Source organism: Fomitiporia mediterranea (assembly GCF_000271605.1).
Source record: "Fomitiporia mediterranea MF3/22 unplaced genomic scaffold FOMMEscaffold_4, whole genome shotgun sequence".
Classification (NCBI taxonomy): Eukaryota; Fungi; Basidiomycota; class Agaricomycetes; order Hymenochaetales; family Hymenochaetaceae; genus Fomitiporia; species Fomitiporia mediterranea.
Genome location: NW_006760389.1, coordinates 199051 through 212786, shown reverse-complemented (window position 1 = coordinate 212786; position 13736 = coordinate 199051). Strand labels below are relative to the sequence as shown.

At 41.8% G+C, this 13736-nt stretch overlaps 6 protein-coding genes across 6 annotated transcripts; 4 read left to right on the top strand and 2 right to left on the bottom strand.

Moving 5' to 3' along the window:
- Positions 1-142: 142 nt before the first annotated feature.
- On the bottom strand, positions 143-1502 carry FOMMEDRAFT_27033 (uncharacterized protein; the record flags this gene model as incomplete). The annotated part of the gene is made up of 9 exons (XM_007264409.1): positions 143-168; positions 260-269; positions 328-444; positions 499-569; positions 638-725; positions 1009-1043; positions 1091-1273; positions 1341-1447; positions 1474-1502. The coding sequence occupies 9 exons, from the start codon at positions 1500-1502 to the stop codon at positions 143-145; spliced, it is 666 nt and encodes a 221-aa protein (XP_007264471.1).
- Positions 1503-1653: 151 nt separating this feature from the next.
- FOMMEDRAFT_27032 (uncharacterized protein) lies at positions 1654-2657 on the top strand (the record flags this gene model as incomplete). Its single annotated transcript, XM_007264408.1, has 3 exons — positions 1654-1746; positions 2147-2334; positions 2387-2657. 3 exons carry the CDS (start codon positions 1654-1656, stop codon positions 2655-2657), a joined length of 552 nt encoding a protein of 183 aa, XP_007264470.1.
- A 1710-nt stretch (positions 2658-4367) lies between these two features.
- Positions 4368-5684, top strand: FOMMEDRAFT_27031 (uncharacterized protein; the record flags this gene model as incomplete). Its single annotated transcript, XM_007264407.1, has 4 exons — positions 4368-4494; positions 4552-4920; positions 4979-5565; positions 5625-5684. 4 exons carry the CDS (start codon positions 4368-4370, stop codon positions 5682-5684), a joined length of 1143 nt encoding a protein of 380 aa, XP_007264469.1.
- A 615-nt stretch (positions 5685-6299) lies between these two features.
- On the top strand, positions 6300-8048 carry FOMMEDRAFT_27030 (kinase-like protein; the record flags this gene model as incomplete). The annotated part of the gene is made up of 9 exons (XM_007264406.1): positions 6300-6476; positions 6543-6716; positions 6770-6903; positions 6964-7023; positions 7082-7165; positions 7217-7351; positions 7402-7550; positions 7614-7687; positions 7752-8048. The coding sequence occupies 9 exons, from the start codon at positions 6300-6302 to the stop codon at positions 8046-8048; spliced, it is 1284 nt and encodes a 427-aa protein (XP_007264468.1).
- Positions 8049-8571: 523 nt separating this feature from the next.
- Positions 8572-10392, top strand: FOMMEDRAFT_27029 (kinase-like protein; the record flags this gene model as incomplete). Its single annotated transcript, XM_007264405.1, has 9 exons — positions 8572-8781; positions 8853-9026; positions 9070-9212; positions 9419-9475; positions 9527-9652; positions 9706-9875; positions 9971-10023; positions 10092-10227; positions 10256-10392. 9 exons carry the CDS (start codon positions 8572-8574, stop codon positions 10390-10392), a joined length of 1206 nt encoding a protein of 401 aa, XP_007264467.1.
- Positions 10393-11254: 862 nt separating this feature from the next.
- On the bottom strand, positions 11255-12603 carry FOMMEDRAFT_18450 (uncharacterized protein). Its single transcript, XM_007264404.1, has 4 exons — positions 12236-12603; positions 12050-12183; positions 11545-11983; positions 11255-11488 (listed from the first exon to the last, which is right to left on the bottom strand). The coding sequence occupies exons 1-4, from the start codon at positions 12586-12588 to the stop codon at positions 11428-11430; spliced, it is 987 nt and encodes a 328-aa protein (XP_007264466.1). The 5' UTR covers positions 12589-12603; the 3' UTR covers positions 11255-11427.
- Between the last annotated feature and the right edge of the window lie 1133 nt (positions 12604-13736).

Below are 13736 nucleotides of genomic sequence, written 5' to 3'. Positions count from 1 at the left end.
GAAGCTACACCCGTTGTGGGATCAGACATACCTCTAAGACTGATGTATAGAAAGAAAAAATACACACATCATGCCCAAGTAGAACAAGGGAGGCTATAAATGACCCAAGACCTGTTATTTGAAAAGGAAACAATACAGAAATTCAATTGCGTACATCTGGAGCCGTAGCTATAAGGATTACATTAAAAATTCGTGTGCCTTATAGTACAATTGACTGGTTGAGTGTATAGGCAAAAGTGTAATTAGTAATAAGGCTTACTGAAATTAATCTGCATTTTTTTTGATAAGATCAGTTACAGTGTTTCATGACTAGAAACAGAAACGTACGAGGAAGAATATGATACCGTCGATATATAAAACTTTCATGAGGTGTGCGTCCGCCTGGCGTGGGCGGGATAAAGCATTCAATAGCAAAAGAATAAAAGCAACTGTATCAAATAGAGCCTACTCAAACAGTTAGTCCAACTTGTTAACAATAGACACACAAAATCAACTTACACAAGGGATCCAGGAACCAAGAAATAAAATTGGCATCTCTGTTATAACACATGCCATGAAATTCCTCGTGCCTTGAAATACAATAGTGTCTAAGAGCAATTAGTCTGGGGCCAAAATTCACGAAAGTCGTAACACTCACCTGCAATCTTCACAGTATCTGCAAATGTGAATGTGGCAACGAGAGTACAGTTGATGATGAAGGAGCTCAGAAGCAGACACGTTCCAAGCTTATTGAAATTCCACAGTAAATACAATCTGTAGAGCACAACGCCTGGAAATATGTGTGTTATTTAAAATAATGAGCAGGCAATAAATTAAGACATGCCGGTTCCAACCATTTCAACCAAGACATCCATTCTAGCAACAATCAAGAGCAATGTTCTGCACCTATAAACCGAATTGCTTCATACATTGAGTGACATTAATGGGCCAAATTAATGAAGTTGCAAACTAGTTACAATGAGTGTAAGCACCTGTCCCGAAGCATACATACTGCTTATACTGACTTACCCATAAATTAGTCATTGTTCCGGTCGGTATCAGACCTTTACTGGAATCAGTAGAATAATAGCTGTTTGTTAACAATACTTACAAATCAAGAGCATGATTGCAATGGTAATCATAAAGTATCTGTTCAGAAGATAGAGAACCCTTGATACATTTGACTTCCATGTGGCACCTTTCTGACGATTGTAAACCAGGGGGTGCCAAACGAAGCGTAGCTCTTCCGGAAAAGTTAGTAGTGTATCATAAACAAGCACGCTAGTACCAGCCACTGTCAAATTCAAGGACGGGTAGCAGTAAGTAATGTTGCATAACTTGTGAATCCGCAGGTTACTCACACGTGATGTACCGGAACGCATACAAGTGCATAGCTTCTGCCGCTACAGCCTGAAGAAGACCCATATCGATGACTATCTCTGTACAAACAGGGGGCTTCGAGAAAGGTCTTCATGGCCCTTATAAAAAGCTCACAGATCAATCTTGATCAGCCTCGGAGGCATCTCACCTTCTCATCAAATTACGAGATCTTTTAAAGGCACTACTATCTAATCATAAGTAGGCCTTTTTATTCAAGCCGTTCTATAATAAGTACGAGACACAGCCTCTACATTGTGCAAGTTAGCTACATCAAGTATTAGAAATGGCAGCAAAATGCCTGCTAATTTACATAGCACAAAGGGATGGAAATCTCAGGCCTTGAGACTCGTTCTTCCACACCCGAACACACTCCAATTCCACAAAGGTGTAAGTCCGATAAGTCATACGCGGCTATCACCAGTGTAACACTCACATCATAAGACTGCGATAATCTTTAGATTCTCGTAAGGTCCTGCCTGATCCACCGCGTGCAATACGAGGTGCAATCAAAACCGTAGTTATGGACAGGTACAGAAGCAATGCCCGCTAGGACATATAGGCAAGCATTATCTCAAGAAAGACCTATCCGATCAGGCCGTCCATCTGATCTGAAAATTGCTCCCGAAAGCGTAGGAAAAACGACACTGTCGCCACATTTAATGATTTATGCTTGCACCTCTATTCAGTACTGCTGTTTTACCAAGTGAAGTCTTAGGAGATGCCGGTTGGAAAGCTGGGCACTAGTGAGCAACGTACATCTTTATCATTTGATCCTGTCCAACGCTAGCATATGATTCGAGTAGCTGGAGTAACAAGAGCCGATGAAGTGGTTGCACAATCTTACGATCACGATAGACAGAGAAGGGGATGGAGCAGCATTTCCAATTTCCCATGGTCATCTTTGACACTTGTTTGCAAAAAAAGGGGTAGCAAGATCCAACATCAAGGCTCAGAGCTGGCGTATAGTGTCACATTGTACATTAAACCTGTGGATACAATCCACAGTATAATGACTCCTCTCTTTCAGGCCATCTAGTTCTCTGCTCCTACACGTTTCGTCTGCTTTCTCCTTCAAGTCCACCTCATTTTCCGCACTCGAAGAGATATTTTCCTCGCCACCTTTGATGGTATCAAACAAGACTGCGACACGTCTAGTGGACTTCCAAGAGGTTGAGAGTGCTTCAGCGCAGACTATAAGCGACGCAGCATCTGACCTTAAGCGTCGAGAACACCCTGCAGGTCCACGATCTGGCGTGCAAGTGCTGAGACAGAAGGGTCCCGCAGAAATAAAAACATAAGTGCAATAAATTTCTTAAGTGAGCGTCTCAGCGTGTGCAAACCAGAGTGTGCTGAATTCGCGACCAAGCACAAAAAAGGAAGTACGATAAGCAGGGTCCCAAATACTAACAGCTGGACGGTCAAGAGACGTTCAAGAAACGAACGAGGATTAAGGATTCCATATCAACAGGACGTGATTGCTGCTAAACCGGACAAAGTTGCAAATAATGACTCACTACTCCATGTAATTTAAGTGCAGAAAGTATACTGACGAGGACAAACCTGTTTTGCAGAAAGGGAAAAATTAGTAAATATATAAGGAAACGCAGATACAACCTCACCATAATCCGAGTTGAGCATCAGCGCGTATCCAATGCGAAGCCAATAATATTTTTAACTTCGTAACAGCGAGGAATTTATCAAAAACCGGTTGATATGGAACAAAGTGGACAGTTGAGAAATCGAACTTACAGAGAACTGGCTTGGTCCACCGTCTGCATCTATAAATGTCTGAGGGACCGGATCTTATGTACCTCTCTATGTAGTAATGAGAATAGGGATCGAGAATAGGGATCAGTTCTTTGAGCGCAATTAGGCCACCGGGCATAAATCAACAATCAATTGACCCACAGTATAGTGTTAAAAATGATTAGGAACATGATGAGAAAGAATCCAAGTACAAGGTGAGCGCGCGCTGAGGCTACCGGATGAAAATGTACAGGTACATGACCTTTATTGTTCTTAATTTTGGTTCGGAAAGCCAAGAAAACTCGAAGGAGACAGAAAGTACGAAGAATGGAAAAAGAACATAACAGAGTTGTCGATGCCCGGGAAGAGCTCAAGCCAGAAAGTTAACTTTCCGGAAGAACGCTCAACCAGTCATATACAGCACTTATTGCATAAATTACAGAGTATCCATCTTCGGAATATGCTCCAGCTGACACTTCGGGCATTCACTCTTGCAATATACTCAATAGTAAAACAAGCACAACAAGCAAGCTTTCGATCCCTTTAAGCACCTTCGGCCCCAAGCAGAAAAGCAGATAGAAGCGAAACGAGACACTACGGCTCATCACACGAAATGTCAGAGTGGTCTTACAAACAGTAACCAGAGCAGTGAGAGCACTCAATACTATTAGCAAGATGGAAACCGCGTGCAGTAAGTAGGAAGCAGTCAAAGCCGATGGACATTTGAACAACTCTAAATCGGGCATCAGACATTTTCGTGATAGACATGGTGTTCACACTGCAGTGCTTCGTACCGTGCAGAGAACGTTTCCATGGAAGGTGGTTGGAAGAGAGACCAGGAGCGTTGAATGCTGCTGTGACTAAAGTTCATGCTACTCGCCACTGCCATCGTTTCTGTGGAAGAGTAGACGAGAAGAAGGAAACATGAGGAAGACCTCTGAAGTTGTACATGTGCATGTCTGCAGGGGTGTGCTAAGCACGTGACAGGAGGTCGTTTTCAACATCAGCATTTCATTGGGCAGTCCCCTGTACTCTCACTGAGTCTCAGTCTCACGAAATGCTCCTTCTAAGGCTCTAAGTTAGTCTAAGGTTGTGCAATGCAATGAACCCGTTTGTCAGCCAAGAGATGACCAATGTCCCTGCCAGTCACAAGCTAACCACGCCGTGCACGTATCTGCTTAATCAGTTTATCATCTGCCTTCACTCAAGTTGTCCAGCGTGAGGGCACGGAGATGAATAAAACGCGTTCCCGTATACCCTCCATGGCTACGCTGCAGACAGCTACGATCAATGATGCTGGAACGCAATTCGCGTATTTGGATTCTGGTGCCCCGCCAGGTGACACGTATATTACATTGGTCATAATTCATGGGCACACATACCACGCTCGTAAGCCCACCAACGCAATACCCCTCTAGATGTTACTGACTAATTGACATTTATTAGAGAACTTCTCTAGGCTCTTACCCATTGCAAAGGATCATAACCTCCGCATCATAGCTCTGAATAGACGTGATTATGTCGGATCTACACCCTTTTCATCTGCTGAATTGGAGGCTCTTAATAACAGTGACGTTGAAGCACAAGTGGCGTTTCTGAAAGCTCGAGGACTTGAAATTGCCCGGTTTCTTGTTTGGGTGATTACAGAGAAGAAGATTCCGACAGCAAGTGCAGATGGCAAGGAGGGCGGTCTTGCAGTTTTGGGTTGGTCCATGGGAAATTTGACGACTATGGCATTCATGCGGCATCTGAATGCATACCCAAGGGATCTCGTAGAATCTATTCGGCCTTACCTACGAGCACTTTACATCTATGGTGAGTAGGGATGATAGAGAGTGGTCGAAACCCTCAGTAAGCATTTACATTATTTTAGAGAACGGAGCCACTACAATGGGCTATCCGTCTGCCGAGGGAGGATATCACCCACTCTACGATAAATCCGAGTCGATCCCAGCTCGCATGCGGGGTATCGTTTTTGGCACATGGGTCTCATCATACTATAGGCACCCATACTTCTCCTCGGTGGACAAAAACGATCGTAACATATCCTTACTGATACTTCGTGCACCTGAAGGGGATCAATTATATCGTCCTTGCACGCTAGATACACTATCTGCCATAGAGCTCACAACTTGCGTCGATCCGGCGGCAGCAGCTCATTCGGAACCTATCATCATTTCCAATATCACTCGCCCTGTCTTATACGACCAGACACAAGATATTTTACTTCTTGATTACCAATCTCCAAATACAAAGAAAAACGAGAATTCAGGAATACAGGAAGGCAGCGCGAGCGCTCTTCTACCTGACGTCAAGATATGCATTGTGTATTGTGATGCTTCTGTCTGGTCTTGCGTTCGGACTATCTGGGAATTGGAGAAGGATTATGAGAGATGGGAGAAGGAGGGCCGGAAAATTCGTGAACATAAGTTCCTTCACGTAAGGGAGGCCAATCACTTCGTAAGCTATCTAAGTAAATTTGCCTCTCGAGCGTTCTAATGCAAGCGCTTCATCGCTAGCTTCATTGGGAAGACCCAGAGATGTTCCTCAAGGTGGTTGAAGATGGTCTCAGGTCTTGAGCGTCGACCGCTGAAGCCTGATTCATTCTGCACAAATAATTCGTGTATGTGTGTAATAATTGGAGAGATGATATCCAAGATATCGTTGGGCCTCCCGTCCACGTCTGGTTGCTCTACGGGCATTAGCGTTGCGACTCGCTTCTCGCTAATATTGCTCGATTCTGGTGTTCAGATAACATTGCACCTTCGGTCACGTTTCCGCCTGCCATCAGATCTTATTATCGACGTGCTGATTCTGCTGAAGATTCTAAGTAGGGACAAACGGCGTTAAGCAAACCACATCATGCAAAGAAATTGTCGGCAAACTGATCTCATGGATGATACTACAAGTTCAGGGAGGGCACTCTCGCAATGTGGCGAGCCCAGATACACGCCATTCCGTTTAAGTTTTGATGTATTAAGAATCTGATACCCTATTGACTTGACGCAGAAGCACTAGATAAGCAAGAGCATAGTGCCACAAACTTTGCACATCGTCACTTTGCAGAATGCGAATTCGTTTAAACCTTGCACCGTCACTAGTTGAGCTTGACGTAACTTTTACCTCTTCCACTTCAACGGCACAGGATCAACCCACATAACGGTAGCTTCGTGTTCTTCCGCATAATTTGGAAAATGTCAGAGACACCGAAACCACACTGGCTGGTAGGAATGAAACCGTTGTTTCGAAATGACCCAGATGGCCCGAGGTTCCACGATAACTGGTCTTGGGACAAAGATAAAGGCAAAAGAACGCCACGAAAATTTTGGCTAACTCGCTGCCTAGAAAAAGGGTCATTTGGCGAGGTATGGGTATGTAGTGCTTTTCACCTCTTACGGACAAGTCAATGCAACTCAATAAACACCATCAACGATTAGGTGTTGCAGCGAAATGACCTTAGGCGAGATAAACCAGTAGAGTTTGCCGCTAAAGTCGTCAGAAAACATGCCGGCCATGACGGCGTACCAAGATCGCCGGGGACAAAAGCAGACGTGACGACATCGGTGTTCATGGAGGCGAAGATATTGGCAAGACTGAGGCACAAGCACATCGTACGCTGAGAATCGGTTTATGATAAGCCTGACAGCTGAATAGTGCTTTGAAGGTTATGTGCTATGGAGCTTTCGAGAACGATGATTCTTGGCTAATCGTTCTTGAATATGCTGAAGGAGGCGATATCTTTCATCGATTGCAAGATATGGGGATGTTCTCCGAAGCAATTGCAGCTCATTATGTAAGGTGAGGTTCTTGTTCCGTACCTTCCGAGAATACACTGCAAAACCAAATCCGATCTTGCAGGCAGATGGTCGATGCAATAGCATACCTTCATTCAAACAATATAATTCACAGAGACATAAAGTAAGCAGCCAGTCTAGAAGTAATATACGATTTATGATAATCTGGTGCCCTTTTTTAGGATTGAAAATTTCCTCATTAAAAGTCCATGGAGCTACTCTACAACTTATAAAAAAGACAATCTCCTGCTCTGTGATTTTGGATAGTGAGCACGACTTCCTCCATTCCTAACGACGTATGCGACAACTCCTCGAAGTGCTGTCTATAGTGAAAGTGGATGGACATGGGGTGCGTGTGGAACGCCAGAGTATGCTGCCCCAGAAGTTTATGAAGGGTATGGACTGCCTAGTTCTGAATACTATACTAAAACGGTAGACATTTGGTCGCTCGGGTACGCGCGTATCTTATCTCAATCTAAGTAATACAACTGACCTTTCTTAGAGAAACAGCATACAAGATTCTAACTGGGTCGCATTTAATTTATGCCTGCGCAGAGATGTGCTTTGACACTGAAAACCGAGACTGGGAGAGGGCCGTCACTAATGGCGATATTGCAGACATACTGGAAGAGACGGATATAAGTGAAAAAGGTGAGCCACTGTAAACAGATACTATACTATAAGACGCTTACAATGCGATGTACGAATGTAAAGGGCAAGAGTTTCTGCGTTTCTGTCTAAATGTTGATCCGGATAGGCTGCCTGCAAAGGAGCTTCTAAACCATAAGGTCTGACCTAGGCCTGTGTACATTTACAAACTTATAAACTTATAATTATTCCGATATTTCTTAGTGGCTTAGTAGCTGCAATGATAAATATCTGGACCACGAAGCAATGAAAAAATGGAAGGCAGATTTGATAGCTATTAGAGGACACAATGTATTCGCTGGGAAGTTACGAAAAATGCGAGCTGCCAGTGCGAAAGGCAAAGTTAATACATCGTCCAGTACGTCTCATAAAGGAGCAACAGATCAGAAGCAGTACCAGCTCCCGCTACGAGACAAACATACAGGGACGAAAACAAGTCAGAGTAGAGGCGGAAAGAAACGACACAGTGGGAAACCGAGTGGGACAAGATTTGAAAAATGACTAGAGTCCGTGACTACTAGGCTCGAGTAGATATCTTATTGTTTAAAATTCCATTATTTTATGTATAATTATTAGCAAATACTATGTGAATACCCGAATATTTTATCTTGCAGAACAGAGAACTCCTATAAGTATCCCTGCTGCTCTGATCTGTAGATATAAAAAATAAGCCAACAAACGCCTCTTGAAGAACCAACAAATGGTGCCGCAATGTCCAGGTACAGATAATCCACTGACTCGTTCTAGTATACAGACAATATGCAAACTTCTGTTGAGACAGCTTTGTACTAATATTTGTTACTATTACAGTTCAATGGAATCAAGTTGCTTAATCAAGGATATGCAAAGTCTGCAGAACTATATAGTTATTACAGGCTCAGCTTTTCCACTTTGCAATACATCCTTACCTAGCTCAGCATAAAATCGCATTCAGCATGAATCTTAATGCTTTCCCTCTGCTTTCACCCGAATTGCCTTGTGTTAAGTCAACCAGTGTCTTCTATACTGCCTCAAATTCAGGACAATGCATCCACAATACTCCCCACAGTATCAGAACAGGACTGACTTTACACTGCCTACATTAGAAAACTTGGTACCTATGTTCCAGACCTATGCAGACGGCCCGAGATTCCATGCTAACTGGTCATGGGCGAAAACTAGTGGAGGGGATAAAGTACCGCGACAACTGAAAATTGTAGATAAGTTAGGACAAGGGTATTTCTCCAGAGTTGTGGTATGTCACAAGCCTTCCACTCATTTCACAAAAAGGTAATATTTACTCAAGAAAACAAAATATCTGAATAGATTATTGAACGAGATGATCTCCGAGAAGACAAGCCAGTGAAGTTTGCTGCCAAAGTAATCGGGAAAAAGGAGGATCCTATGGGATATAAGTGGCCACAAGTGGTAGCAAAAGACGCAGAGGAGTTTACAATTAATGAGGCAAGGCTATTAATAAAACTGAGGCACAAGAATGTGGTGCGTCGAGAACTTCATATATAATAGCATATAAACTGAATAGTATCTGGAGATAATGTGCTATGGTGCATTCGAGAATGATGATTTGTGGGTCATTGTTCTTGAATATGCTCAAGGAAAAGAACTCTACGATCGAATCCATAGTATTGCTAATTTGACTGAAAAGGTTCTTGTGCATTACATTAGGTAAGATTTTTCGTTGGAAAGATATAGGTCGATTTGCGGAGCTAAATATGTTTTCTAGACAGATGGTCGATGCAATATCTTATCTTCATTCACAATATATAATACATCGAGATATAAAGTAAGCAGTAGATCGTTTACGGGTGACTGTTGTCTCGGTATTTCATGGTTTGTTTCTTTAGGCCGGAAAACTTCCTCATAAAAAACAGATATGACTCCTCGACTCCTTGGTATAAAGACAGAATAATACTGAGCGACTTTGGATTGTACGTGGAGTCGTATTTGTCATTTGAGGACTAGTTAATGACTTCCTCAAGTGCTATTTGTACTCCGACTTTGAAAGCAGAGAGACGATGTGGAAGTCCAATGTTTGCTGCGCCAGAACTGTTCAAGCTAAATTATGGTGATCAATACACGGAAAGGATAGATATATGGTCACTCGGGTAGGTACATTACCTAAACTGTTTTGAGATAGTATTGATTCATCCTTACACAGAGTGACAACATATGAGATCCTGACTGCCCACAATGTTTATCGCAGAATCCCTGAAAAAGTGATTCCTCCTAAGTCTAAGAACATTGAGCGTGATGTAGCAATGTCCATAACCAATGAACACATCAAGAAATACATTATTGAGAGCGAATATGTTATGCTATCTAAAAATGGTGAGTTATGACATGATTGTATCAGCTGTACCAGCAACTTTGGATAACTATTAATATTCAAATATAAGGACAGGAATTCTTAAGGCAATGTTTAGATGTAAATCCTGGGACTAGAAAGTCGGCAAAAGAGCTTCAGGAAAAGAGTAAAGTTAGAATAGAATTTTACAAATTCACTCATATGTTTATATACTAATATATTCTACATATATTCTACAGTGGCTGAAGGATTGTGATGATACATACTGGAACTTTAATGCAAACAAGGCATGGAAGAGAGAGTTAATAGCAGTCAGGGCATTGAATGAAACCATTGGATCAAAATATAAAAAACATGACAAACAGGATAAGACAAGTAAATCAAATACTTATTCTCACTATAGAGATACAGATAGGAAAATGCATGACTCCTCACTTAAAAGCAAACCTACAGAAGTTAACAATAAACATAATGGTAGTGAAAGAACTACAAATGACCAAAAATCCAGACAATAGTGTAATAAACAGAAATAAATACTAGTAAAGGATAAGGTCATTATAATTTTGTACATTCTTTAGTATCTTATATATAAGTCAGCAATAGAGTTACTATAAGTCCTTACAAGTAAATTAAAGTGTAGAGACTGTATACACTTCTATGTATCTTCTATGTGTCTTGACTGGTCAGATTCAATATCTGAGTTTAAGTATTAATAGTACTGTCTAGTAATTACAGTCATATATTATAGATAAAGTACTATACTATCCAGTACTGATCTGTTAGGCTTCTAGATAACAGTAATGTAGAATAGACAAGTATAAAAGCTTGTAAGTAGAATCATTAGATGCAAATATAAAAAAATATTATCTCTTACATATTATTTATCTACTTATACACTATTATTTTGTTCTCACATATTTTGTTTTAAGTATTTGTTAAACATGTGCTAGACTACAAAAGTGTCATACATTACACTTTCGTGCAGGGTCTGATAATGCAATATATTCACATGCGGACTTTATAATTGAATACAAGGACCTGATATTTGCTACAATATGCAAAAAAAAAAAATGTGTTAGCAATAAATTCCAATACATTTGTGTTTTTTTTTGTTGTGATGCACTACTTGATATAGTGCATGGCTTGTGACGGATTATTGGTTTCTGAATTGAAATAGGACTACTAAAAATTGGAGAATAGAAGACGAGAAATATGCCCCATTGGTTTTATAACGGTTGATAAAACTTATCATGTCATGAGTCATGATACTTGTCAAAAAACCATAGTGCTACTCAATTGGTAGCCTCAATGAGATGATCCGTAATTGCTTCTGGGGATTGTAGTGAACAGCATCGGAAATCAGTTGCGAAACGTCATCAACATTCTAATGTCAGAATTCCGAAAACATAATAAGTTGCAACATGATTACATTTGGTAAAGTACATGATTAGTAATGACCGATAAGTTTTGATCCGGTGATGAGAACAGCATATGAACATGCGAAGTAAAGAGCATGGTTGACAGCGTGAAAGCAGTCGAAAGGAAGTGAAAGCAATTGATAGATGAAATAAGTCCTTAGGCAGACTCGCCAGAGTCCGTCTTCCCGAGTAAGTTCCTGGAAGTCGAAGATGACGCCCTAGAGACACACATCTGTTGTTAGATATTACAACGTAGAAGTGGCATGTGCATTACCTATCAGCCTTCTCGTTCTCTTCAGTCAGAACATCGGCCGTGTGAGTGTGGGGAGCCGTCAAAGGCATGCCTTCCCGATCGGTGCCATTGACATGCTCCGGAGCGAAGAACTTAAATCTCATGAGCCTTGCGAAAGTGAACAACGGCCCCACGATCAAAATCATCGCGGAGATCTGTCCAAATGTCCATGAATTCTCGTTTGCCTCCGAAGCGCCGGTGACGTTGCGTATAAGCAAGCTCTCAACGGACCAGATGCTATATGCCAGCATAGCTAGGTTGAAAATCGTGACGAGTACAAGAGATTGCGCAGTTGAAGGCAAATAAACAACGAATTTTCGCGTGAAGCCTAGATGACGATGTGCTCGGCGGTGCACGGATGGGATAGCACGGACAAGGGCGGCGGTGGCGGCCACTAGGAACAAGAAGCCCAAGATAGAGACTAAGTACAGATGAAGACGCCTGAGCTAAAGAAAAAGTCCACCAAAGGAGTGATGTAAATACTTACATAAGACGAGAACAAGTATCCGAATCCAGCCTAAGGGGCTGATTGATTTTCCAAAGACAACGAATTGCATGCCTCTATTCATTTCTGGACACTGACCGAAAGTAGGCGCAGTCGCCCAGACCCAAAGACCAAAGCTATTTCAGCGTGTTAACTTCACTATTTTGCTATGAAGATATTTTATCGCACCCAACGAAAAGAAATCCATGTATATGCGTTGCAATCAATATTTCGGGTGGCATAATGTCTAGCTTCCAGTGCCAGAAGATATACACCCAAGACATACCAAAGACCGGGAAAGCAAGAAGAGTAATGACAAGAGCATGAAAGAGAGTGAGATCATCCCGCTGCGCGACGGCGGCAAATTGAAGACCAAGGGAGGTGACCAGCACTGTCCACCAGGCATCAAAGGAGCTTGCTTCGGGTGTCAAAGCGATCGTGAAGATGGTAAGGAAGACCTGAGCATAAGTGGCCACTCGGGTGCCAATGCCTTCGATCTCTGCGCGTGGTGGAAGAATTCCGTCGCTGCAAGGCGAGACCATTGTTGTACTCAGTCCAGTGGGAGATGGAGAGGGTGGTTAGGGAAAAAGCGTGAGCAGTACATGATGATCCTCTCGCAGTAGTCATTGTAATAGTCTGAAGTGCTCCTCGACCAGACTGAACCTGGACGCGTTAGAGAGTCTAGAGAGGCAAGACATACAAGCGTGTCTGAGATGTGTTTGGGCACCCGTTTTTGGAAAGGATTAGCATTGCCTTATACAGTAATCACGGACCAGACTGTTATCTCGCTCGCACATACTTTATCATCTTGTACGAAATACATTCAGTACAGTAGAAACTTCTATTGACCTTTTTACATTGAATTTGGTGCTTTCTCACAGCTTAATTTATCAGGAAAAAACTGTACCATTGAAATGAGTAATGCTGCAAGGCATAGCTTTTGATTGACACATAGATGAAGAGTTATGATGTAACTTTTGCTCTTGGTGGAACCGAGCACGTCGTGAGTCAAAAAAACATCTTTCCTACTGTCAGATTACAAACGAATAATCAATATTATGTCACTGGCACCCCGGTCAGAATGATCCGAAATCACTTCCTGTTGAGAGGGAGAACTTAAAGGGGGCACGCATAGACAAGGGGTGAGGTGACGATTGACTGCTCAGTGTCTCTCGTCCTTATATTGTATGTATTCTAACTGAGACATTATGAAGTCATCATCTCGTGGTTCGTCTGTTGATGAACTAATCATCTCATAATACTCCCCTTCAAACTCTTACTAGTCTGAGTAAACTGGTAAGATGTTTGACTTGTGGTACATGTAGTGCTTTAGTTAATATATCTGCTTGTTGATTGTTCGTCTGTATGTATTTCGCATTTATGTACTCTAACTCAATGTAGCATTTAATAAAATCTTTCTTATGATCTAAATGCTTTGTTCGTTCCGAATATTTGAGTTTGTCTAATGTAACTGTTTGTATAACAGTATTGTTATCACAATAGATATTAATTAGTGTATCAGAGACCTGCAGAATCTCTTTAGCTAAATGAGTAAGTGCAATTGCTTCCTGTGTTCCTCTTGCAAGAGCTATTAATTCAGCTTCATACATCAAATTTGCCACCAGTGTTTGTCTTTTACTTAACCACGAAACTAATGAATTGCTCAAGTAAAATGTATATCCTGATATTG